Here is a 25,640-nt window from a genome sequence, read left to right as displayed (position 1 = left end):
ATGTGCGACCACCCAAAAATATCGAATTTCGGATGAGGCCGGACGTCCGTGCAAAAGTATAAGCATTTTCGCATTTGGGAAAGGGGCGAAATTGGGGCACGAAATGTCGGAAGAATAATAATAATAATAATAATAATAATAATAATAATAATAATAATAATAATAAACATTACAATTTCAATAGGGCTTTCGCCAGGTGACTTGCAGTCGCCGCTCGGGCCCTAATAAACATTACAATTTCAATAGGGCTTTCGCCAGGCGACTTGCAGTCGCCGCTCGGGCCCTAATAAACATTACAATTTCAATAGGGCTTTCGCCAGGCGACTTGCAGTCGCCGCTCGGGCCCTAATAATAATAATAATAATAAACATTACAATTTCAATAGGGCTTTCGCCAGGCGACTTGCAGTCGCCGCTCGGGCCCTAATAAGCATTACAATTTCAATAGGGCTTTCGCCAGGCGACTAGCAGTCGCCGCTCGGGCCCTAATAAACATTACAATTTCAATAGGGCTTTCGCCAGGCGACTTGCAGTCGCCGCTCGGGCCCTAATAATAAACATTACAATTTCAATAGGGCTTTCGCCAGGCGACTTGCAGTCGCCGCTCGGGCCCTAATAAGTGTTTAATTGAGGCTGTTGTATGCTTCATCTATCCCATAGAACTACAGCAACACATACCTGAAAACATTTTTCAAAATAGTCAATAGTCGCTTTTGAGAAAAAAAGTCGCTAAGAAGAGTTGGAAAGTCGCCAGATTTAGCGAGAAAGTCAAGCCACATTGGCAAAACTACACTCAGAAGAGTCAGCCTTCCCAAAGCTGTCTATCAAGGGCTTTGAGCCCTCCAAACATTTCCTTCAATCATTATACAGCAGCAGAGCGTCTGACCCGCCCATTGCGCCATTGACCGCCAAAGACGCTCAGCGTCCAGGGGCGGGATGAATTTGTCGCATTATCCAATGAGCGTCTTATCCTGGCTATTCCCGCCCTGGCCCAAAACAGCTGTTGGGAGAAGCCTCATTGAACACCGCTGATTCTGCGGCGGACTGCCAGTGTGTGATAGGGAAATCAAGGCGGAAAATAACAGCGTCTGCAATAAACAGCTGGTTACAGGATGACATAGTTGTAAAATCGAACACATTCAAGTGCAGATTTGATGTGATGTAAATTATAATTTTAGTGTGAATTTAATATGACAGTTGTGACTGATTTATTTGATGAAATTTTAGGGTACGGGGAGCTTCCCTTGTTGTCTCAGAGCAATCGCCTCTGCTACAAAAATATAGAGGTGACAGCCACTAAACTGGAGTCAAAGTCCTTCTATGTGTAAACATACCAATAAAGATGATTCTGATTCTGAATAAGACAATATCTCTTGTTCTGATGTAATGATTTTTATACAAAAAAAACAAAACATTGTAACTTCAATGCTAAACTAGTTAGGTACTATTTTAATAACTAACCAGTTCTAAGTATATTAGACATTATATTGTTGCCAGGACTGCTAAACTCTGTAAGAAAACCAATTCTGGATTAGCCTGGACTGAGTAGCACAAGCCTCGATCAGTTAATACCTCTGTGTGAGAAAGTAACTTAGGATCAGCCCAAGCCCTCAATGAGAGTGATTGGCAGCTGGAGTAACATCAATGGTGTCTCTGAGAAATGGGTGAAGACTGAAGATAGAGAGACAGAACAGAGGCCCTGTTCACACCTGGTATTAAAATGCAGTACACAAGTAGACATGGCACATGATAATGCCAGGTGTGAACAGGGTCACAGAGACAAAACAGGAAAACCGTATACACAAGAGTAAAACAGGTGGCCTCTTGTCTGGTGTAAAACCCTGTATTAATTGATAACAGATCAAGAGCGTGTAGAAGATGGTGGAATACTTGAGAGCCATTTTATTGTATAAATGTTTGTGTGTGAACTTCAGTATGTGTATAAATGTGTCTAATCAAGTTTAGAACCATTGGAATAACATAGGAATAGAGTAAAAATAAGCCCCTGACAAATCAAGGTGGCCTGGATGTTGAAGCTCAGAGTGGTTACAAATGAAATCATCACTGCAGTAGGAAAGTCATTAAGACATACACGCTTAGCTTACCTTGTTGTAAAGCTCTGTGTGTGTGTGTGTGTGTGTGTGTGTGTGTGTGTGTGTGTGTGTGTGTGTGTGTGTGTGTGTGTGTGTGTGTGTGTGTGTGTGTGTCAGAGAGAGAGAGAGAGAGAAAGAGAGAGAAAGCAGAATGTAATGGAGTGTGGCTAGAGAGATTTTCCTAATCTATTGTCCCATAAAAGAACAAAAACAGCAGTTAATTATGCAAATATGCAATCAGAGTGGTTGGTCTGTAGTAGGACTTGGCATTATGGATGAAACTATTATCATGACAATTAAAAGGATATTCAGTAATTATAGACATATCACAACGTGTCACAAATATATACTAAACTACGAGGTTAATTGTGTGTGCTTTAAATTACATCTTGATTGGAATTTGGACAAGAGAAATTTGTAGCAGAATAATGTGATAAGATCATGTCATCATGATATGGTTCCAGTAATTAAATGATAATATTGATTTACTGTCTGCCACTGAAGACCATTAAAATACATATACATACTATATACAATCTGGTCTGAATTTAGTTTCCAGTTTTTTTTTTAGTTTTGTTTCTCTGTCAATCACATAATAGATTATTCTTGGCTGTTAAATGCATTAACCCTTGCAGGTACAGTACAGAATGATTTGATCTTAAGTATTTGGATTAAATAACACTTGATGGAATTCTTAAAGAGTAATTATCAGCCCTTACAGCTAGTTGACCTTGATATATTTATGCATTGTTTTATACTATTTTATAACTGAGGCACAATATGCCATCCCTACAACTACCACATTGAAAATGAGTAAGGTTAACCAAATATCCCAATTACTCTTTGTCCCCTCTACACTCAATGTGCTGGTATACAAACAATTAGCTGCCCTCTCCCATCACACTTTCCCTGGAGGGCAGATGCTTGGGGACAGAAGATGGAGGTTAGGCTTAAGGGATGATAGAAGATTGAGCAAGAGAGGAAAAAGATAGAGGTGTGAAGGAAGGGATGAGCTCCCTGTATCATTGAGACACTCACAGATGAAGAATGAGAAAGGTCATCCCTGCGCATGAAAGCACATGTGTGTGCACATGCACAGGGGCTTTGTGTCATACTAATGATGATCATTATTCACTTGGGCGCAAGGGTAGAGGAGAACTGGACAGCATGATAACATTTAGCAACATTTAACATTTAGCAACATTTAGCCCTCCACATGTGATGAACCGAGAGCACATTAGGAATATACTGTAAACAGAAATGGGGATAATACATTTACTAGGAAAACAACTTTACTCCATCACCTAGATAAAACAGTTTTTGATGGAACCCATTTTGCTTAGCCAGACTTATGTTTTTTTTTACAGTATGGATGACAGTACACAGCAGGAATGAATTCTAATGGGTATTAAAAGCAAAGCTGCACCTGTCACAGCAACTCCCCGTCTGTCTGTCTGCCTGCCACTGTGTACTGTGGATGGTGTGCGTTTTTGTGCGAGCTTCTGTGATCCTTGTGTGTCTGTTTGCCAATGTGAATGTGCTGTCACTTTGAAGTTGGTTTCTCTGCGTACATGTGAGCATACACATGTTCTTTTCCACTGACTCCTGTAAGTATGTGTTTGTGTGTTGGCTTGCGCAAATGCACATATCCGTATGAGTGACAGAGACACAGCTCTCCTGGCGCTTTGAGGCTGGCCCAGAGCTGTGTTTGCAGATAGTTTGAGTGGCAGGAGGTCAGGGAACAAGGGAATGATGTGTCATGCAGCCAGGAAGTCTCACTACATAACAAACGCTGGACACACGGCCGCTGCAACATCACACACAAAGACACAGGCCACACACCCGTAATTATGTTGCCATTTGTTCTGTGCACTGAGGTCTGTAGCTATAATGAGGAGCTTACAAGAAAGGTTTTCTCTATCTCGTTGAAAACATGTATTTCTCTTGTTTTCCTTTACTCTCATTTATATATATCACACAGTTTAAATCTGGCTGCCCACCATGCTTGACATTTTACAGTAGGACTGACAACCAAATAGTTTTTTGTTTTTTTCATTGCTAACATAATTCTAATGTAATAATTTGACATACAAAAGGGTTTTTAGTGTATTAAATTAAATCATATTCAGTAACACGATAAACATATCTGTCATATGTGATTAAGTGTAATGTCAAAATTATGAAAAATTGCATTTTATATTACAAACAGTGACAAGGAGCTGTCTTAGGAATTCAGCACAATCAGCAAAAGGGCCAATAACCAAAAAAGGGGCAATTAAAATGAGGTCTTTAGAGATATGGTGAATATTACTGTAGCTCCAGTTTAGAAGTACACTGAGGTTATTCTGGGCGTAAACCTACTGAAAGAAAAGTCAAAAGGTAATTGGTCTTTGTACATGACCTAATGTGTCAGGGCACAGAGGGATCCAAGCCAAATGTTGGATATAACTTCAAGTGTGTCCCTTGACGTTTCAAGATACATTTTTCAGTTACTGTAAGCCTTTGGAAGTACTCTAAATGCAGCAAAAGCAAGACTATGAAATTATTCATGTCTGAGATTGGTTGTCTGCTAGTGGAATTGAAGCTTAGTCTTCATAGAAAACATCTCTGCTAACATTAACTACTAATACAAATTCTCAAATCAATGGTTTAGCTCCCAGGCTGTCAAAATGCCAGAAGAAAGCAGCAAATAACAGCAGCAGAGAAGCTGGCCTGCTGGTGTTTATCAATGAGTGGGAAAGCAGAACAGAGATTCGGTATCCAACAAGGCCAGTGCTTAGATAATGCCATGCAGATGGGTCAGGATGAGCTTAGCATATTAATATTATGTAATACCAAGTACTGCCATTGTCTTCAGGCTCTGCTCATGTGGGTGTTTTGCTTCTGCATAACTAGTCTTGGTTCTTCCCAATGTTTTCGTCATGGGAAACTGCTGGAAGACGGATTTGTATTTTGTTTAAATATGCTAGTGTGTGTGTGTGTCTATGTGTGTTGCTTGTTTGTATGTGTCATGATGTTTTTGAAAACAGCTTCGTTAGGGGAACAAGCTAACTCCAGCCGTGGTGTCCCCTTTGGAGGCCGCAACCTCCCCTTTTCTCTTCTCCTCCTGATCTGGGGTGGTGACAAGCAGAGATAAGACACCTACAAAGTAAACACCGCTGCACACTACAGTTTCCATCTCCCCACCACAAACACATGCAGACAATCTGATAAACATGCACACACACTCATACACATTCACACCTGCACCCGGTTGAATCTATTGTGTATGTTTTGAAGCAAAGCAAGTGTTGGCCTCAATGGATGGATGGTCCGGGCACACAGGTGCTTGTGCTGAACCTTTTGCTGCCATACACCTGGCAGAGCAGGGGCCTCATTTATAAACATTGTTAACACACAAAAGGGATGGAAACATGTAGATGCCACTGGCCACAGCAAAAAAGGAATTTAGAAAAAAATGAACTGATTTCTGAATGTATGCACGTTGACAGAAACTCTGACCTGTAAACTACAACATTCCTGCGTTAAATGATTTAAAAAAAAAACTTACATTAGATGACACTATTTTCCATTAGAACAAATAAGGGTTGGATCAGGAGTTGTTGTTTGCTTTCCCAGTTCCATCTGTTGTTTGGGGTTTTTTTTGTTGTTTTTTGTTTGTTTGTTGTGTTTGTCTCAGTCGGTCAGACTTCAGCAGCATTCTTCTTTTTTTCTGACAGCCTGCCTATCAGTCTGTTTACCTGTCTGTCTGCTCAACTAACTGCATCTGCCTGCACCCTATCTTTAAATTCTTACTCGGAGCAGTATGTACTGCACCCTGAAGCACTGTCAATTCCCTGACACCCCCCAAAGGGACATACTCACATATTTCAACTTTAGGTTCGCTGACAGTGTGAGGCAGTGTTGGTATGCAGCACAAATATTTAAGATTAAGATAATCTGTTTAGAAAAAGTCACAGTTTCTTTTAAGATTAAAATTCTTATTGGTAATTTGACACTATTACAGTTATAAGGTTCTTAGAAGCTGACATTTTTTCATCCAGTATTTACGTCCATAGTGAGCAAACACTGAAGTTGCTGAGAATGATAATAGTAAGGATATGAAAGGAAAACAGTATATTTATATGTATGCACTATGGGCCTGATTTACTAAAGGTTTGCGTGTGTAAAAACGTGTGCAAACTTGATATCACCCGAAAAAAATGTACAAGGTGATCTACTAACGCAGCGAGGTTTGCGTCTTTCAACTGTGTAAGATAGTACGCGCTATCCATTTAGTACGTTTGCCATAATGAATATGTAATATGGGGTGTTTTAACCCCAGTGTGCAAAATACAGGGAGGAGCAAATGCAAATATGTTATTTAGCAGGCGCATTGTGATCTACCAAACCTGAAGGTATTATTTCTGACGCTAACTGTGTCTATAAATAATACCTTTGAAGGGCAGGTATTAACCGGCTAGGCACTGCACTCAGCTGACTTCTGTTACTGTGGTGAGGAGGAGACGGTGGCACAATGACAGAATACGCACAGGACTGAGTTTTTCCACCTGTGTTAATATTTTGGAGTGGAATATTTTTGGTTTTACTAACAGCATTGACTTCGTCACAAATACTCTCCCATATGTCGGTTTTTCTGGTAATATTTGTTTTTTTTTTATAACTCAATATATTTGTTAACCTCTTCCACTAGAACCTGATCACATTTCATTTTGCGCTTGCAGCTTTCTGCTCGTCCAAACTCTCCATTCAGACACGCATAACCCTCATTTAAATACTGCTGTCTTCACCCTGTTGCACCTGTTTTCATTTACGCAATTATTCTTAGTAGATCACCCGCAAAACGCACGCAATCTATTGCACCGTGCACGCAATTTAGTACCCACTATTTGGGATCTTAGTAAATCAGGCCCTATGTATGTAATTTCTGATCCTGTAAACTATGAAATAAGAATCAATTGCATATCTGTCTTCGGTTTTTAACCATCAACTTGCTATATTTGTTTTTAGGTTACTTCCTGGAGTTGCTGAACCGCTCAGCGAGTATACTACAGGAGACTTACACTACAAATTGGGGCTCCCTATACACCCAGAATTCCCAGTTCTTCTCTGACCTGTACACAGACTTGAGGCACTACTACCGAGGCTCCAACCTCAACCTGGAAGAGGTGCTCAATGAATTCTGGGCCAGGCTACTGGAGAAGCTCTTCTACCAGGCCAACAAGCAGTATTTCATAGGTACACCCAACACCTCTCTCACAGTGGTTCTGTGGTTAGGATTTCTGTAATACAACATATAGGGGACCCTGGAACAAAATATTACTAAATGAAGGTCCATGGTCAAATTTGTGTCGGTTTAGGGGTCCTTCACAGAATTTCCCTCACAGTAGTGATATACAGCATACACAGATACAGACTCTAAATTGTCAATGATAATATCCTCTCTGACGTTTATTCACCTTGTAAAGATTTTGAGATTACTTCATATACTATTAAAGAATGTTCTTTGAATCTTAAGATGCATTCAGATACTGTTCTTAGATAAAGGTTTACAAGAATGTGTTTGTTGATTGCAGGGGAGGACTACCTGGAGTGTGTGTCTAAGCAGATAGAAACACTACGACCCTTCGGTGACACACCCCGTGAACTGAAGACAAAGGTCACACGCACATTTGTAGCAGCTCGTTCCTTTGTTCAGGGACTAGTGATCAGTGGGGAGGTGGTGCGCAAGGTTTCCCAGGTAAAAGCTCTTTTCCCACCCCGTTACCCCAATTTTTCCCCCAGTTCCCTCCCCATTTTCTTCCCTTCGACTGTCATTTATCACAACAGTGCTCTTGTCTTTTCAGTGTTAAGGGACCCTGACAGACTGGTTAGTTTTATTGTTTTTCAGTGGAAGTGACTAACTGCCTCACAAATCCTTTTACTGATGTCTAATCTGCCCCAAAGCTAATATTCTCTGCTCCCACTGCATTGGTATTCTTGCATTATGTGGTGAGTAGTCATCTTTTTCTATAGTGATCATCATTCTTCTTCTTTGATGTGAACACACACACAAAAACACACATATATAGGCCTGTTTTACAAGTCCATGCACATAGTATTAAGCAGTGGCAGATCAATGTTTCTGGAAACGAGAGGCTCTATAAAGTATGGCCCATGGCTCAGACAATCAGCCCCTACAACAACAGTTAATGTCAGCTCCATGCTGAAAAATGTCTCCCTAGGCTGTGGGGAGGGTTAATATCTCCCAAGAGAAATGGTCCCCTGTGTGTATAAGACAAGAGTAAGGTTAAGATCAGAGCAAGACTGAGAAATCATTTCAGCTCCAGAAAGGGCTAGTATTGATGTACCAGTGAAAAATATCTCCCGTCAGACCCTGGGCAAGAAGAGCGTTGAGAGCAGTGCCCTCATGAGAAATATACACGTCCTCTGAGGAAACAGATGCTGCAGCATGAGATGAATATTACAATTTGTTTCTTGATGAAATATCACAAGGTCAGGCTGTATGGTAGCATATAAAGAAAAGAGGGGGGAAAAAAGTAGCATGACAAAATAGGTTGTGGTGCTACTTTCTGACTGCAAGGCCACACGTTTGGATGCATGTCAAAGAAAAAACTATATCCTTTTTTCCTCTCATTCTGATGTATGTACTCTTGCTGTATGTGTGTTCTGGGTGGCACATGCTATATGGTAGTGACAGAGTGACACAGCCTGGCCAAGCATATCTCTATAAGCCTCTTCCTGGCCCAGAACATTGTATACACTCATACATGCTAAAAACAAGAAGTAAGCCACAGAACAACTTCAGATCAGCTTCAACGGTCAATATCTCTAATGGTTAACAAACTCACGTTTATACCTCATTGTCAGCAAAACTGTTTTGTTTGTTTTTTCAGTCTGCAATTATAAATCCAAATTCAATTTTACAGATTTTAGACACTAATGTGTTTAACTAACAATGCCTCAAAGTTATACACCAATGCCACAATTCTCTCATACATGAACTACTGTCTTACCAGTTGGAGACAGGCAGGTAGGACGACATTACAACCAGTGGAAACACTTTAAGCAGACTTTGAAAATATTGGATAACAAGTCTAATTCATATCATCATTGTAAACATTTAAATAAATATGCTTTCTTAAACTGGAAAAAAATATATAAAATTTACAGGTATTTTAATTGTGTATAAACATTGTCATGGTCTGGCCCTACTCCCCTAAATGGATTTATTTAATTAAATCAAAACTCATCTACCAGAGCTATTACTAGAGGGGATGCAGCAAATACCTGGAACATCACATCTCTCAACTCTGTCTTCAAATCTATATAACAGTGGTTAATGGACAATCACATGGGCTGCCATATTTTGGAGCAGTTGTTATGTCTATTGATTTTGTTCTTATCTGTGCTTATGGGCTTATGTGCTCTTGCATGTTTTCTTTTATTGTTTAATATGCCATCTACCTGCCAGCATCTGCAGATGAAATTTAGCCTGATGGATCCAAGTGTTCATGTTAATCATTCTGCATTGTTTCCTCTTAAATAAAATGAACATAAACATAAAATAGATGCAACATCTCACACCTACACATGGGGACTGGAGGATGTCTCAATTAAGTATCGGCACAGGAGGAGGGTTACACTTCCACAGCCACAGGGGAGTAAAATCAGGAATGACAATAAACACAGCTAGTCTAGCATAGCAGTTTATATATGGAAACACAATACACAGCATGACAGTGAGAACTAAAACTGCTTAACCTAGAGCTAAAGGACTAGTGTATCTAGTCTAATGAAGACAAAAGTAAAGTAGCTTAGACTCAAGCAAGCAAACAGGAATGCATTAGCATGGGCAGTGCACTATGTTGAAATTGCTATTCATGATTTTTGTTGACTCATGGGTGTAACCCAGGACCAGCCACATGACGTATAACCCCGTTAGAGCTCTGTTAGCAAGATGCTAAGCTGATAAGGATCTCTCGTCATTCCCAAATGCACACCAGAGTACACATGCACACAAGTGCCTGAGGTACACACACACATACTGTAAGGGCTCACACTCATACACATCCCATCATTTCATCATTCCCCCCCAATAGTGATGCATATTTCCCCAGTGTGGCTGCTTCTTAATACATATTTCCTGACTAATGCTATTTTGCTAGTACTGAAGGACATTGAGCGATGTTTTCATTAAACAAAACTGGGTGGGGGAAAATGTGTAAATAATTAGGACAATGTTTACAAAATTACAAAATGTCACCTCAGAGCTAATGCCAGGGCACTGGAACTACTGCCTCTGACCTCTGGATGAGGTCATGGACTGACTTCTGCCCTATTTACACACTCACATGAAGTCTGAAGAGGGAAGGCAAGAGCACACTGTATTGCAATAGTCACTATGGACACACTTGGTCAATCTCTGTAAAAAGGGAATTTCCAAGGTCCATTTAACTGTAGAACAAAACAGGATGTCTAATTTTCTTGAGCCATCCAAGTCAAGGCCTGTTTGGTACAATTTGAATGACAAAAGAACATATTTTAACCAACTGCTCAATTTCATATTCATAACTTGTATGTCAGTATGTCACTTGTATGTGTTGCTGTCTTGCACGGCACACAATCAGCACTGTACTGTGATTGGAACAAATGAGACAGTGAAAGACAGCAAGTGAAGATGATAATAAAAAGACTGTGACAAACTCCAGCATCCTCTCTTATCCTTGTTTTACTTCTCTTTCAATCCTTTATTCTCCTTCTGTGTCCAGTAAATTATACTCTGTCATTTATGTTGATATTTTCCAGAGATGTGCCCTGTGCTGTCTTCTGTCTCCTCTAAGTGTGAATAGCTTGGTATACTAATTTGAATTTTAGCTTTCCCCTGCTTTCTCTTGTAATTCCATCTTCGATTGATTGGACTTAATGAGACAACCGCTCCTATTTATAGCTATGTATTGCCACTTAAAGGGCTCAGTGACTGAAAATGTTTACCACACACAGCTTAGGGAGGTATTTTGCAGCTTGGGTGCAAACCAGGTTTACAATAAAACAAAATTCTCTCTGTGTATGTGTGTGGAGGAGGTCTATGTTTGTTACCAACTAAGAAGAAACATGACATGAATCTCTGCTTTGTTTTAGCTTGATTAACCATGACAAATAGGAGCTGTAGTGAAAAGTGATGAAAGAATATCCTGAAAGGATGCAGGGAATATACCATAGAACAGCAGAGAGATACCAAGATGCGTTGTTACTGGAAATTTGAATAAAATGAAAGATGAGTTTGTAAGACAGAAAGAGAGATCTTATCTGTAGAATGCGTCAATGTCATTCTTTCTTGTGCAGTGTTAACTGCTCCCTTGCTTCACTCCAGGCTGCGCCAGTTACTGTGTCCTCAACTTTTTCTGGACTGTTTTATTCCCTCTGGAAGGGGAGTGGAGGAAGTAGGCCACGCGCCACATAGCTCACTCTGGAGGCAAAGAGTCTGGATTGGCTCACTCTATAACACAAAGGGGGAGAGGTCGCTCATATATCCTTACTAATTACAGAGGGAAGACAGTCAGAGAGAGAGCAAGAGACAGAAGAGTCTCAGGCTCGATTGCCGCAGGCAATATAGAGACAGGTGTGGGGTGTATGTTGCGAAGGTGAAGCAAGGACAAGTAAGGGTATGGGTGTTTAAAATGTAACACAGCTGCATCAAAGAGACAGACATGCAAACATGCAGAAGAGAGTACCTTAAACTTTCTCTTGATATTATAGATAGGCAAGCATAGAGATGATTCAGATGAAGCCAGACTGAGTGCAGTGTTGTTTGTATGGTGTCTTCATTGATGCTGAAATGATTTGGCATACAAATTCATAGTTCTCTGAACTTTTAATAGGTATTTGTTTCAGTTCCTAAGAAATATTCTCAACAGATTGATCATAATAAAAGTAATTATTGTTTCTAATGTGACAGCCTCACCTTCACAGCGCTCAGTGCACCACAGATCCAAGGTTACAGAAGAAGTTGTCAACATCAACCTCCAATTAGCATTACAGAGGAGTTACACAGTGTTTCATGTCTGTTGTGCCTGGCCAGGGATTCCCAGCATTAAAACTGTGCAGATGATGTAACAAAAACTAGATTAATGACTGGTTCTCCTTGATAAGTATTTCATTAACATAACCCTAGGTTTTCTGTGCCCCTGCCAACGCCCCTTTGGTGAATCTCATAGCTTTTTTAACATGCCCCATATCATTCTCTCTGCTCATCCCCGCACACTCCCTTCCCTCACTCCTCTCTCTCACCAAAAAAGCATTCGTCTGACTCATCCCTGGCTAATGAGTGCTAGGGTAAGGATGGAAGGAGGGGGGAGAAAAGGAGGGCAGGAGAGAGGATCTGACTCATGTCTCATATGACTTGATATTAAGCCTGGGAATGTGGTTATTGCTTTTCTTATTTCACTTTAGTCTGTCCTCCTTCTGCAACTGGCAGTAATTACCAAATGTTATTGATGTATTTTATACATCAGAGATGCATTTACTAAATTAAGCTAATTATCTATTTTTGTAATGTGGTTTAAGATTCCATTCAAAGTTGAACCAGTATTGAAATAAATACATTTTGCCTTATGTGAATCACATATGATCAGAGGAAACTTTGATGATCCTTGTGGATTGATACACCCATAAAAAAGTAGACTATTGCCAAAAAAGACAAAAAACAAAAAATACAATCTAAGCTAGAATGTATCAAATGAAGGTTGAACTTTACAGACAAAATGTTCAACATTAGAACTGATTAATAACTGTATGTACAGTAAATCATGAAGGAAGGTATGGGTAACAAAAAATGCATTCAGAAAACATCAACTATGAACTTTTGTATGAACTTACAGTACATACAGTAAGATGCACACCAGAATGTCATGATAGATGTCAAGAAATACTGTAAAAAGAAGGTTTACTTATTAATAATGGTTTTATTCATCAGGGGATACGGCTACTCTTTGTGTTCCCGTAGATGAAATTATCATTTGTATTAGCATGTAATTATGCCGAGCAAAGTTGAATCTGTACTAAACTACTGAAAGGTCCGTAGAATGTTGAAAGTGTCTATAATTTGTTTTGTCACCTGATCCCTATTGATGTTCTATTTTCACTGTATATTTGATAAAAGCTGGTTTTTACTGTGACTTTGATGATGGAAGAACAGTTTCCAGGAAAAGCATCAGGCTGGCCCAGATGTCAGCTTAGAGGAGCTTTGTATGCGTAGCTTGGTTTGTTCCATCTCTCTCTCTCTCTCTCTCTCTCTCTCTCTCTCTCTCTCTCTCTCTCTCTCTCTCTCTCTCTCTCTCTCTCTCTCTCTCTCTCTCTCTCTCTCTCTCTCTCTCACTCTCTCTCTCTCTCACACACACACACTTCTTGAGGTTGTGTATGCATAGCTATACTCTCTTGTGAACAGAGCTTACTGGTATTAACCCAGTTTCACTTTTCACGCACGAAGGCCCTTTCCTGTACACTTTTATCAACCGCTGCTATAAGTTGTATCTTCTAGACAATTTGATCATGTATGCTTGATAGAGTTATCATTTTTCATCAAGGTGGTTTATGTTTATGTTTATTTTTGTCTTTGCCCTACCTTAGGTGGTGCTGAGCCAGGAGTGCATGCGGGCCATGATGAGGATGACTTACTGTCCCCACTGTCGCAGCATGGCCTCTGCCAGACCTTGTGCCAACTACTGCAGCAACGTCATGAAGGGTTGTCTGGCCAACCAAGCTGACCTCAACACTGAATGGAGGCACCTGGCAGGTGGGGAACACACACATTCACACAGGCATCCAATTTAGGCATATGTGTGGGTCCACCCTACACACGATGATACTTAACACTGACTGTTCCTCCTGTCTTTGTAGAAACGATGATGCAAGTGGCTGACCGCTTTGATGGCCCATCTGGTGTGGATGTTGTGGTCCTCTCCCTCCACACTCACATATCAGAAGCCATGCTCTACATGATAGAGAACATTGAAACCGTCAACACAAAGGTCAGAACGTTAATGTAATCGAAAAATACTTAAGATTTGAAGCCATGTCTGAAGTGGCTTTAAACTTCAAACTCATATTTGGTGCTTGACCCTGAATCGGTCACTCACCTCACATACAAACCTTGCCCCTACATTCATACGTACAATTTACACCTATCCTACCACTAAATAAATGCTGTTAAAATAAAGGGATGTGAGTCATGACAGAGCCTACAGGCCAACCATTTACTTCACAGTTTAATAGTGTCTGAGCAACACTTTTATATGATCCTTAAAAGATGCTGGCAGTAATGAAAATCTGACTGGGTTGTTTGGTGGAAGGTGGAAAACAGTGTAGATGGTGAGAGGTAAGACAAAGCTTCCTCTGTGCTGGTTTGCTGTTAAATAGCCTGGCTGGCTTGAGGTGAGCCATAGCCTGGCGGACTGCCTCTGACCTGGTTCGGTATGGTAATCACACACAGATTCAGCTTCTGATCTTCTTCTCATGGGAAAAGTGCTGTGTTGATCCCATAGAAGTCAATTGCTGTCCATGGTCTAGTATTACGATAGACACTGTGTAGAACAGATTATCTCCTATTTACGTAATCTGTTGACATCAAACCAAAGCCATATGTTCGGTTGTGTACTTTCCCCATAAAATATACCAAATACAGATATAGAAACCACAGTATACTGTATGCTATTGTGATGACCACTTTTGTTTATTGTTTAGCTCATGACAATATGTATATGCAAATGTGACTGAAAGCATTCTGCCACATCTCCAATGTAACAGACTCAACACCGTATTTCTTCTACCCATTACTCAATCTACTGTGAAGCACACAATACCAACAAGTTACAGTGACAGACATGACTGGAAGCTTAAGACAGGATTATTTAATAGTTATGTGTGAATGTTCAATGGCTTGATGCTTTCCTAAGAAGGCCAGATTGGTTGACAGATTGACTGCAGTGTTACTGTATTCCCTGGGCTCCTCTTATATAATGTAAGCCGTACGGACAAGTAGTATCTTTTGAGCTGTGAATCATTCTGCTAGAGCAATGCTGTGATTGACTCTTGGGACCATGCAAATAACCAGTGTCAATAATATGCTGAAATTTACTTTGTGTACATATTGATAAGTTTAAAAAAAAATGCAAAATGTTTTGCTGATGCAGTATGAGTATGGATTTATACGCGTCTATTCAGGGAGCGGCTTTCAACGTTATCAGATTTCAGTCTTGTTAACACCAACACCAATAAAGATCCAGGCTATGAACTTCATATGGTAAGAAAATAAAGTTTATAGAATGAGTCTGAAGCCTCACAGTTCAAGTTACTTGTAGCTGAAGATAAATTTGATGTTAAAGCACTTGCTGTAGCTCTATTTTAGGCCTTGACATGACATAAGCTGAATTCATTTCCTTGTTGCACCCTTTTGTTAACTTGTCTTTCTGTCCTTCATCTTTTCTCTTATGTTCCACCTTGTCTTCACTTTCTCCCACCCCAGTTGTTCCAGGCATGCGGCAGTCTCAAAGAGGGAGGAACCAGCAGCACAGGAGTGGACGACTTCATGAAGAAGGGGAAGGTTACAGTGGAGGACCCAGTGCGACCCTCTAACAAACTGGATAAACTGGTTAGTATTTAACTTGAGTGAATCTTTGCCCCTGGCATTGCTCTCTGGTGGCCTAATCTGACACATTCACAGTGCTGCTTTATGACACAGGAGCCACTGCTCATCATGGGCAATTAAACCCCTTTTGCTGTTCATTTCACCTTTACACAGGCACCTATGAGGTGATTAGATGGCAATGAATGCTTGGATGGATGAATAAAGCAGATGACTGAGCACTGCAGTTGGTTATTGAGGAGACAGAAATTTGTTTTACTCTCTTGTTTGAATGTACCATCAAGATATCATTTTTGGGCCTAAGTATAAAGAACATCAATCTGCTCTCTTTAGGTGTCTGATGTAACCATAAGACTGAGGGACATGCAGCCATACTGGATTTCTCTTCCAAGTCTTCTCTGCAGTGACAGAGTGGCCACCGGTGCAGGGGCTGAGGATAAGTGTTGGAACGGCATGAACCGTGCCAGGTAGGACATATAACATGCTGCTTTGAATTGAATACACTATATGGGTTACTACTCAGCACATCAAACATCTCAAGACCTTTACAAAACATCTTACAAAATATTTTTTATGCACTAAATATAAATGCATTTGAATGAGTAATCCCAGCCATCATTCTGTTTCATCATGGATTCACAGTGTGGAATTGAATCTTCATTTTAAAGAGAGACTATATATATTTTGAAAGAAAAAATAACATAATCTTCAATCTTCAATTCAGTATGCATATTTGTTATGGTAATACCAGTACCTTATGGATGATAATGTAAGCAAACTTTAGATGTATAGTGCTGTGTAATAGACATACTGATCTTCCCTGCTTGCACAACTGTGAAAATACTTTTCACTGTATCAGAAGTAAACAAGTCAAGGGTTCATGTCAAAAGTTTAAAAAAGTAAGTAAGAAAAGAAACAGATCTCACCAGGAGACATGTTAGTTATGTCCTGATTTCGGGTCACATTTTTTTCAGGTTTTAAAAGCAACTAAAACTTTAAATTAGAAGTGGAGGAAGTTCAGTGTCACAGTAGGCTCTGTTCAGCACAAGTTGCATAGTCTCCAATTCATTGTGATGAAATGATGATAAGTGTGAGATTTCACCTGTTGAACAACTGTTTGTGTGTGCCAGGTACCTTCCTGAGGTGATGGGTGATGGCCTAGCAAGCCAGATCAACAACCCTGAAGTGGAAATTGACATCACCAAGCCAGACATGACAATACGCCAACAGATCATGCAGCTGAAGATCATGACACACCGTCTGAAGAATGCTCTCAATGGCAATGACGTGGACTTTCAGGATACCAGTGAGTGCTTTTACCAACACAACCCACACATTTCTAAACAACATTAACAAGGAACTTCTCAGATTAATCACAAAGGATGACAAAGTTTATCACAAATTCTTGATTAAGGGGAATAAACAAGTCTGTTTCTGGTCATCTGAGAATAGAGCACACTCCTATCTTAGTTTGTACTCTAGCAGATGGCAGAAACAGTACTTTTGGAATTAAGATGTTATAAAAACTCTAGGCCTACATTCAAAGTGGCCTAGAAAAATGTCAGCCCATCTTTGAACAGTCAACCTTATAGTTAATTTCTAGTTGTATATTCATGAATATACAACTATTTTTTTTATATGTATGTGGCACTTGTGTAAATATGTTAATTATTTGCACATATTAACAGCACCATTTGTAAATCTGATTTATGTTGTACCATCAGACTCATGTCTCGACCCTCTATCTCTAGGTGATGATGTCAGTGGTTCAGGAAGTGGCATGTGCACTGACGATATCTGTTCCCGGAGCCAACGCCCTATTGTCCCCGTCACTGAACGACCCAATCTTTATCCTCCAGAACAGGAGAAGGTGATGAAAGCATCAGCCAACCAGAACCTCCCCTGCATCACCATTTACCTGCTTTCACTGCTCAATCTGCTGCTCCGGCGATAATTGACGGTGGAATCTATAAACCGGGACTGAGTTTGGGACACAGGGGTTAGGGAGAGTCTGAAAAGGGAGGGGGGAGAAGTTGGGGGTTAGTTACTTTGCCAAAACTAAATAATTATAAGGAAACAACAACAAAAAAATCACATGGATGGACTTGGATTAGAACAAAATGGAATTACGAGTATACATAAATATTTTGGTTCTGCTCTTGTCTTTTATTTCTTGCTATATTATTACACCATTAGAGCTGGTCTTTTTGCATCTTCTAATGTTTTGTTTCTGGTGTTTGGGTTCTTTGAGATTATACCTGTACCTAAGACGAGTAATACTATTGCAGTATGTTGGTGTTGACACCATGGGAAGAGGGAGAATGGGGCTTGCAGTGGCGTTCAGATACACTCACATTATTACACAGCACTTAGTTATTCAGTAGAATGATTTATTTATTAATACCTGGCAACAGACCCCAGGGTGGTTTACCACTCCCTAATATTTATAGAAGAAATACACAAACCACAAATTTAAATGAAATAAAGTATTGATGACTATATTATGGATTAGGATTATAATCTAGACAGCACAGCCCACCAGACCTCTTGATGCATTAAGCCTCATAATATCATTACACTTACACATACTGTCTACCAGCGAGGATGAGAGCACCCTGCGTCAGCACTTTTTGCCATTTCATCATGTAAACTGTAATAATAGCCGTGATCACATTCACACTGACATGATCATCTAATGTGGCAGTAACGTGACCCGTCCGCCACTCCATCCATCCACTCATCCCTACACCCCCACCCCCTCCCTCCTCCCTGCTGAGGCATCTCTCCCTCTCTCTCCAGACCCTGTAGGATCAACTCAAGAGTCTGGTGTAAGCAAAACATATGCTAGGCTGGGTCAGGTCTCAGATGACAGTATCTTCCCACTATAGAGCACTGTATGTGGAACAGGGGTGTCGGTTTAAGACTGCCCTCACAGCAAAGGATTGACACTTCATGATTTTGGAGGATGTGTAGTAGAGCAGAAATGTACACAGAGACAGAAACACTGCTGTCATGTAGCTTTTTTTCAGTATTCCTTTTATGTGCGCAGCAGAGCAGAAATATAATAAGCATTAATTTGTGTGATCCCTGCAAAGGCCCAGTGTTCCTGTGATTAGCATCATAATTGCAGCCAACAATGTCATATGTTTTTGTCAAATTGCAGCAGCGATCTATATCACAGTGAAAGCTGCATCTTGCACGTATTTGAATCGTTCTACTATTGCTTTGGCAGACACAACAGTGTACATATTTTTTGATTGCTTTTCTGTTTTCCAGGAAAAAATAGCCAATTAGGTATCAAAATTTTATAATGGGAAAAACATTGTATGCTATAACTCTTATTTCTTTCATCATCTGTCTGTTACCTGCCTTCCTTTTTCTGCAACTTCTTTGTATCAGTGCCTCTTTCCTCCCACCCCCAACTCCATCTACCCTTTTACCCACTCATCAGTTATAATGATCTTTAAAGTGTTCCATGTGCTTTTACATGATAGGCAAGGCAATATGATAATGACACAGTGCTTCGTTATGTGTCACCCGTACTGGGAATGTTGTGGGAATGCATGTGATTTTTCTGATGAGAAGCTTACCGGGAGGAAACATACGCCACATGTTAATTCAAAGAAATGTTAAAGCTCTCATTTAAGAACGCTGTGCGCAGGACGATGGGACAATAGTTGCACGTATGTATGTGTGTGGATGTACGTACTTGTCTGTGATCGATATAGCAAAAAAAGGATGGACGATCGAGCATGGTTAATTTTGTTTGGATATGCTATTAAACTAACAGCAATGGAAGATTAATATAGTTAAGCTTACCACTGTAATAACTCCAAATCTGCATTGATGGTCTCTGTGCTTGTCAGGATTGTATGTGACAGTGAAATGGAATGTGGAGGACGCAAATGGAAACACTTTTTTTCAAGTACATCATTGCTTCAGTTGCATACTGGGGTAATCCACTATAATTCATTTTATGAAAAAAAAAATCTAAATGTCCCCACACAGTTGATAATAATGCAGATCTAATTGAGATGTAAGGAGTTAAGTCAAACATCGAGAAGCACATCTGTTCAATACTTGGTTAATTACTGCTCTGAAAATGGTTGAGGTTGTAAACATATGTGTTGCCTGGCAGGTTACTTTGATAGTATTTTTTGACAAGCTTTATTAATGAATGCTATGTATCTGTGTGTGCGTATGTGTGTGTGTCTGTCTCTCTATTAGTCCCTGGTTAAGAAATCTGCCTTTGACACTTTGTCCAGGGTTGGGGTCAATTTTGAGGAAAGATACATACAATGTTATTAGATGTTCCATGGGGGAAAAAACTAAAATTTTTAAACAAAGAGCAAAACAGAAAGAGCACCACATGGGTCTTCCTTTTGCGGCCCTCGAGAGAAAATCTGAGTATGAATGTGAAAGTGCACATTATGCCCTGTAAAGAATGAGAAAGGACTCCAACTGTGGATGGTGACATTCCAATTCAAAGACAACTTGCGACTTTAGACTCACATCTTCAGTTTCAATGATTGCCTCACAATGTCATCGGCTGAAATTTGCACAGCCCCCTCCCCCCTCCCCCATATACACAACCCCCAACCCCACACCCCCTTCTCTCCTCCTTCACCTTTTGATCTCATTCATTTGTTGCCCAAAGTCCCCCCTCCCTTTTATAAAACCTGCACTTTTATGAGGCCAATAAATGGCATTGTCTGCACAAAGACATCACAAGACGGTCGATCAATACGCAAGTCAACACCTTCCAGAAACGACTATTGATTGGGGATGTGTGTATGCAGATAGATATGGCCCAGCAAGTTGTCTCATGTTCAACTATGGTGAAACAGTGTAAACACAAAGCCCCTGGGTTTGAGAGGAAGCAGGAGAAAGGTTTGTCCAGTGCACCTCGATCCCTCATTCATTCGGGGGCAAGGTGCAAAGCTCATCATCCAACTGTTAAAAGATAGCTTTATTCTACGCTGAGTTGAACATGGAAGGCATATCTGAAAGGTGCCAATTTATGAGGAAAAAAAAGTAAGTTTCGTTTTCTTTGCTTTTATTTACTTTGGTTTTAATGTTATCAGAAATCTATGGAGAGTTTGAGCTTATGGTGAAGAAAGATGCCAGAAAGAGGTTGAAAATACAAATGTCTCATTTGCTGTTGTACCTGAAATCTTGTGTCAATTATATACATTGTAAGATTTTCAAAATACCTGTGTCCAGTTTCTTTAATGGTGGGTGTGTTTTAGTTGATGTGTGTGTGTGTGTGTGTGTGTGTGTGTGTGTGTGTGTGTGTGTGTGTTTGTGTGTGTTTGTGTGTGTGTTTGACAAAGAAAATGAGAAAAAACAATTAAAACCCCTATGACTTGTTTTATACTAACATCACAAACCATTTCACTCAGACAACCAACATGCAGATACACTGTATAACTATATTTGAATTTTTTTTAAAGACAGGAAGTCTCTGCTGTACTTGAGTCTCACAATACCATCTGCCCAAGTTGTTTACCACAGCACACCGGGGCACACTGCCACCGAAAAAGGGCCAGTTCACCCCAGTGATGATGTCAGAGGTGACAGCTGCTGTCTGGTGTTGCCACTCAGGAAAAACTGCCACATGTTCAGAGTACACTAAGCGCTTTGTCTTGTTTCTGCGGCATTGTGTGGACAATGAAATGGTCATCCCCCTCTGGATAGTTTTAATAAAATGTACTTGACCATGATCCTATGGGATACTGAAATGCCACACCTCACATATATGGCATTGTTATATACTAATACCTTTTATGAGTATAGAAGCTGAAGACTTTGTAAATTTAGTGTAGCAGTGGCAGAAGTGATTCCATGTCTGCTGTTAGGTTACAATTGCCAAACATTTTGGGAGTAAAGGCAACTTGAAGTCAGGTCAGGGCAGGAATAATTAACTAAGATTATGAATATTAAAGTATGTCACAATAAATGTCAAGTGCCACCCTCCCTGGTTCTAAACAGTGCCAACATGCACTGAATCTGTCCCCATAGGGTCACTAAATCTGACCTTGTTCACACCAGTGTCTGTTTAAAGTCACAACACAGGACTCCAAAGACAAACTCAAACTGTGCTGAAATAAATTTAACAATGGCAGCTCACTTAAAAAAAAGCAAATCAATCTCATACTTAATGAATTTCTGCTCACTGATCAGGTGCATTTGCTTCTCTGCAGTAAGACAAATGTAAAAGTGAGTCTGGTATATTCAATTTAGCTGAAATTATTAGTCATCTTTCTACAGCTCTCCCTGCTGCTGTAAACGCATGCGTGTGGACACGTTCACATTCCCAGCTATCGATTGTGTCTGAAGCTTTTCACTGTCTCTCTTACTCACAGCACACTCTGCACACATACACAAAATAATTCTCAGCCTTTTGGCTTTCAGCTTGCCCTTTGGTTTGAAGCACTTTTATGAGTGACTGCTTCACAACCTTACATGGTCTCTGTATTTGAAATATCAGCTCAACAGGGTAAAACACTTGTCAATAAAATATCCTCAGCTCAGTGCACCCTGAACTGTCTTTACCTTTAGGCTCCATGACATAACACTTACAGTCATTTGCTACCAGGATTGTGCACCTAATATCTTATGAAACCTATTAAGATATATTATTTTCAGATATGCGATGCCTTAATAACAGACCAATGACATTTGATACATTTCTGCATCCATTTCAGCATCTAATTGGGTGGCTGGATTAATTCAAATGTAATCCTTTAGGGTGGTGGAGAAAATTGGTTTTCTGTCTTATTCTCTTCTCAGCAGCAGGTGCCATAGTAAACCTACCAAATATTTTAACTCTATCTTACAGTACATGAATGTTTGATCAAATAAACGTGGTATTTGGAGTAGTTATCATATAGTCTTAGCTGCTCTATCCCATCTGTTTGAATTTGGATTACACAAAGAATGCATGCAAGTTTTAAACCAAAATGCCAAAGATTCAAAAAGAGAGGCATCCCCTGTAATTTTTATCATCAATGTCAAGTCTGGAAGTGCAGCCAAAAATAGTCAGCAGCAGTCTACTCTCCTCTAAATTTCCCTATATGGCTGCAAATGTGTACTATGCTCTTTTGCTGTTTGGCTTGTTAGACATATTCTCTCACCTTTTTCTCTTTGATCTGCTCTGTAATTGAACCAAAGCCTCCAGCTCCCACTGTGTTCCTCTCTCTCATACCATCTCGGATATCAAACTGTCTGAGTTTTTATATAATTTTACATCAGTACTTATATTCGAGATCAAGGGCTGCACATCCTTGCCTCTGTCAGATGACAGAATGTGAGCTTGGTCAAACTACAGAAAGTTCATATTGAAACAATTCTACCTCAGGTTATTCTGTGCAAATGCACATACTGTCACCTAGTGGAAGAAGGGTTTCATTGCATTTTAAAACAAACCAGTGAAAGAGTTGACATAGACTTTATGGTTAATGTATGAATATCAACTTCTATGACAGCAGTTGTTGTTTATTAACCATCCATTTATTTTGTTTGCTTTTCTTTTTTTTAAGCATCCAATATCTACCACCTGGAGAGTGTCTGATGGGATATGTTGTTGCACTTACAGTATGTGTTCAATTCACTATAAATAATAACATACATTAAGCTAAATTTCCTATGTTTGATGATATAGGGGATGAAGTTCTCACTGACAATAAATAATTGGACAATTGATTTAAAAGGTGTTTCATGGACAGGTGTTGACAATTCATTTGTTATTTCATCATCAATAAGCAGGTTTGGAGTTGATTCCAGGTGTGGTCTTTTCATTTGGAAACTGTTCCTCTGAACACACAACATGCAATCAATGCAAGTGAAACGGGCCATCCTTAGGCTGCAAAACAAAAAACATTCCATCAGAGAGATCTCAAGAACATTAGGAGTGGCCAAATCAACAGTCTGGTACATTCTGAGGTTAAAAAAAAGGCACTAGTGAACTCGGCAACACAAAAAGCCAGGCTGTGCATAGAAGACAGCAGTGATGCATGATTGCAGGATCCTTTCCATGGTTAAGAAAAAACCCCTTCACAAAATCCAAGTGAAGAACACGCTCCAGGAGGTAGGCATATCATTATCCAAGTCTAACATAAAAAGAATACCTCACGGGAGCAAATACAGAGGGTTCGTCTCAAGGTGCAAACCATTCATAAGCATCAAGATTAGAAAGGCCAGGTTAAACTTTGCCAAAAAAAAAAAAACATCTAAAAAGCTGCATAATTCGGGAACAGCATTCTTTGGACAGATGAAATTCCAATCAACCTGTACCAGAACGATGGGAATACAAAAGTGTGGAGAAGGTAACAGCTCATGATTCAAAGCATACCACGTCATCTGTAAAATGTTGGAGGTAGTGTGATGGATTGGGCAGGCTTCTAATGGCACTGGTTAACTGGTGTTTATTGATGATGTGACAGACGACAGAAGCAGTCGGATGAATTCCGAGGTGTATGTGATATACTCTACTCAGGTTCACCCAAATTCAGGAAAGGTCATTGGACCACACTTCACAATACAGATGTACAATGACCCAAAACATACTGTGAAAGCAACCCTGGAGTTTCTTAAAGAAGTGGAATATTCTGCAATGGACGAGTCAATCACCTGATCTCAACCCGATCAAGCATGGATTTCACTTGCCAAATACAAAACTTAAGGTAGAAAGACCCACAGACAAATAGCAACTGAAGACAGCTGCAGTAAAGGCCTGGCAAAGCATCACAAAGGACACACAGCATTAGGTGATGTTCATGGGTTGCAGACCTCAGGCCGTCACTGCCTGCAAAGGATTCTTGACAAGGTTTTAAAAATGAACATTTTATTTATTTTTTATTATTTAGTTTGTCCAATTACATTTGAGCCCCTGAAATAAGTGGACTTTGTATAAAAATGCTTGCAATTCCTAACATTTTTAAACCATATTTTTGTCCAACCCCTTGAATTAAAGCTCAAAGTCTGTACTTCGCTCACATCTTGATTGTTTCATTTTAAATCCATTATGGTGGTCTACAGAGCCAAGATTACGAAAACTATGTCACTGTCCAAATATGTATGGACCTAACTGCAAGTTAAATCATTCTAATTCAACTTAACTGCTTAACTGGGTCTGAAAACGTTTCCAGTGAAAGTGAAATACAGAACTATGCATTTTAGGATGTTTTTTGTTCAGCCCTATCACCAGTAGGAGTCAATGTTACCATATCAGAGTGAGGTTGTATTTTGGGATAGTTGACTCCTACTAGACCACTGTTGTTAATTACAGGACTCTAAAACGATGTACAGGAGGCCAAAGAATCTCTCATATTTTAACTACCACAAATGCAACTACTTAGTTTTTTAATTTTGAGTCATTGTCCATCTAGTGTGAAGCGCCGTCCAATCAACTTTGCTGAATGTGGCTGAATCCGAGCTCTCATACGCCTCAGAATTCATTCAGCTTCTTCTGTCCTCTGTCACATCATTAATAAATACCAGTGACCCAGTGCCATTAGAAGCTATGCATGCCCAACCCATGACACTGCCTCCACTTTGTTTTACAGATAATATGGTATGCTTTGAATCATGAGCTGTTCCAAGCTTTCACCACACTGTTTTCTTCCCATCATTCTGGTACAGGTTGATCAGAGTAATTTTGGACTGGGACAATAATTCAGGACGGGAATCTGACTCGATTCCGGGCCACCCTTTTCATGCAGACCACCAGACCCCTAATTTTGTAGGCTGACCCTATTTGTTGATATAAAAGACTAGTTATAAATTTGGCAACTATGTTGATTGAGGAGGAAAGTTATGATTACAGTCCTTGTTAAGATATGTTTATTATGTCCTCAGTTGTATGTGATGTGATGCTGTATTGTTCTTGTGTGTTCTGTACTGTGT

At 39.9% G+C, this 25,640-nt stretch overlaps 1 protein-coding gene across 1 annotated transcript in view; it reads left to right on the top strand.

Moving 5' to 3' along the window:
- The window catches only part of LOC133990177 (glypican-1-like), a 73,648-nt gene extending 52,710 nt beyond the window's left edge, over window positions 1-20,938 (top strand). Inside the window, exons 3-10 of the mRNA XM_062428351.1 lie at window positions 7,103-7,330; window positions 7,669-7,832; window positions 13,721-13,886; window positions 13,991-14,121; window positions 15,615-15,740; window positions 16,068-16,201; window positions 16,865-17,040; window positions 17,486-20,938. Of these exons, the coding sequence (XP_062284335.1) occupies window positions 7,103-7,330; window positions 7,669-7,832; window positions 13,721-13,886; window positions 13,991-14,121; window positions 15,615-15,740; window positions 16,068-16,201; window positions 16,865-17,040; window positions 17,486-17,688 (1,328 nt within the window). The 3' untranslated portion in view covers window positions 17,689-20,938. The remainder of the gene's footprint in view (window positions 1-7,102; window positions 7,331-7,668; window positions 7,833-13,720; window positions 13,887-13,990; window positions 14,122-15,614; window positions 15,741-16,067; window positions 16,202-16,864; window positions 17,041-17,485) is intronic.
- Window positions 20,939-25,640: the final 4,702 nt, after the last annotated feature.

Source organism: Scomber scombrus, chromosome 11 (genome assembly GCF_963691925.1).
Source record: "Scomber scombrus chromosome 11, fScoSco1.1, whole genome shotgun sequence".
Classification (NCBI taxonomy): Eukaryota; Metazoa; Chordata; class Actinopteri; order Scombriformes; family Scombridae; genus Scomber; species Scomber scombrus.
The sequence above is the reverse complement of the archived record's forward strand: the minus strand, read 5'-3'. Positions and strand labels throughout refer to the sequence as shown.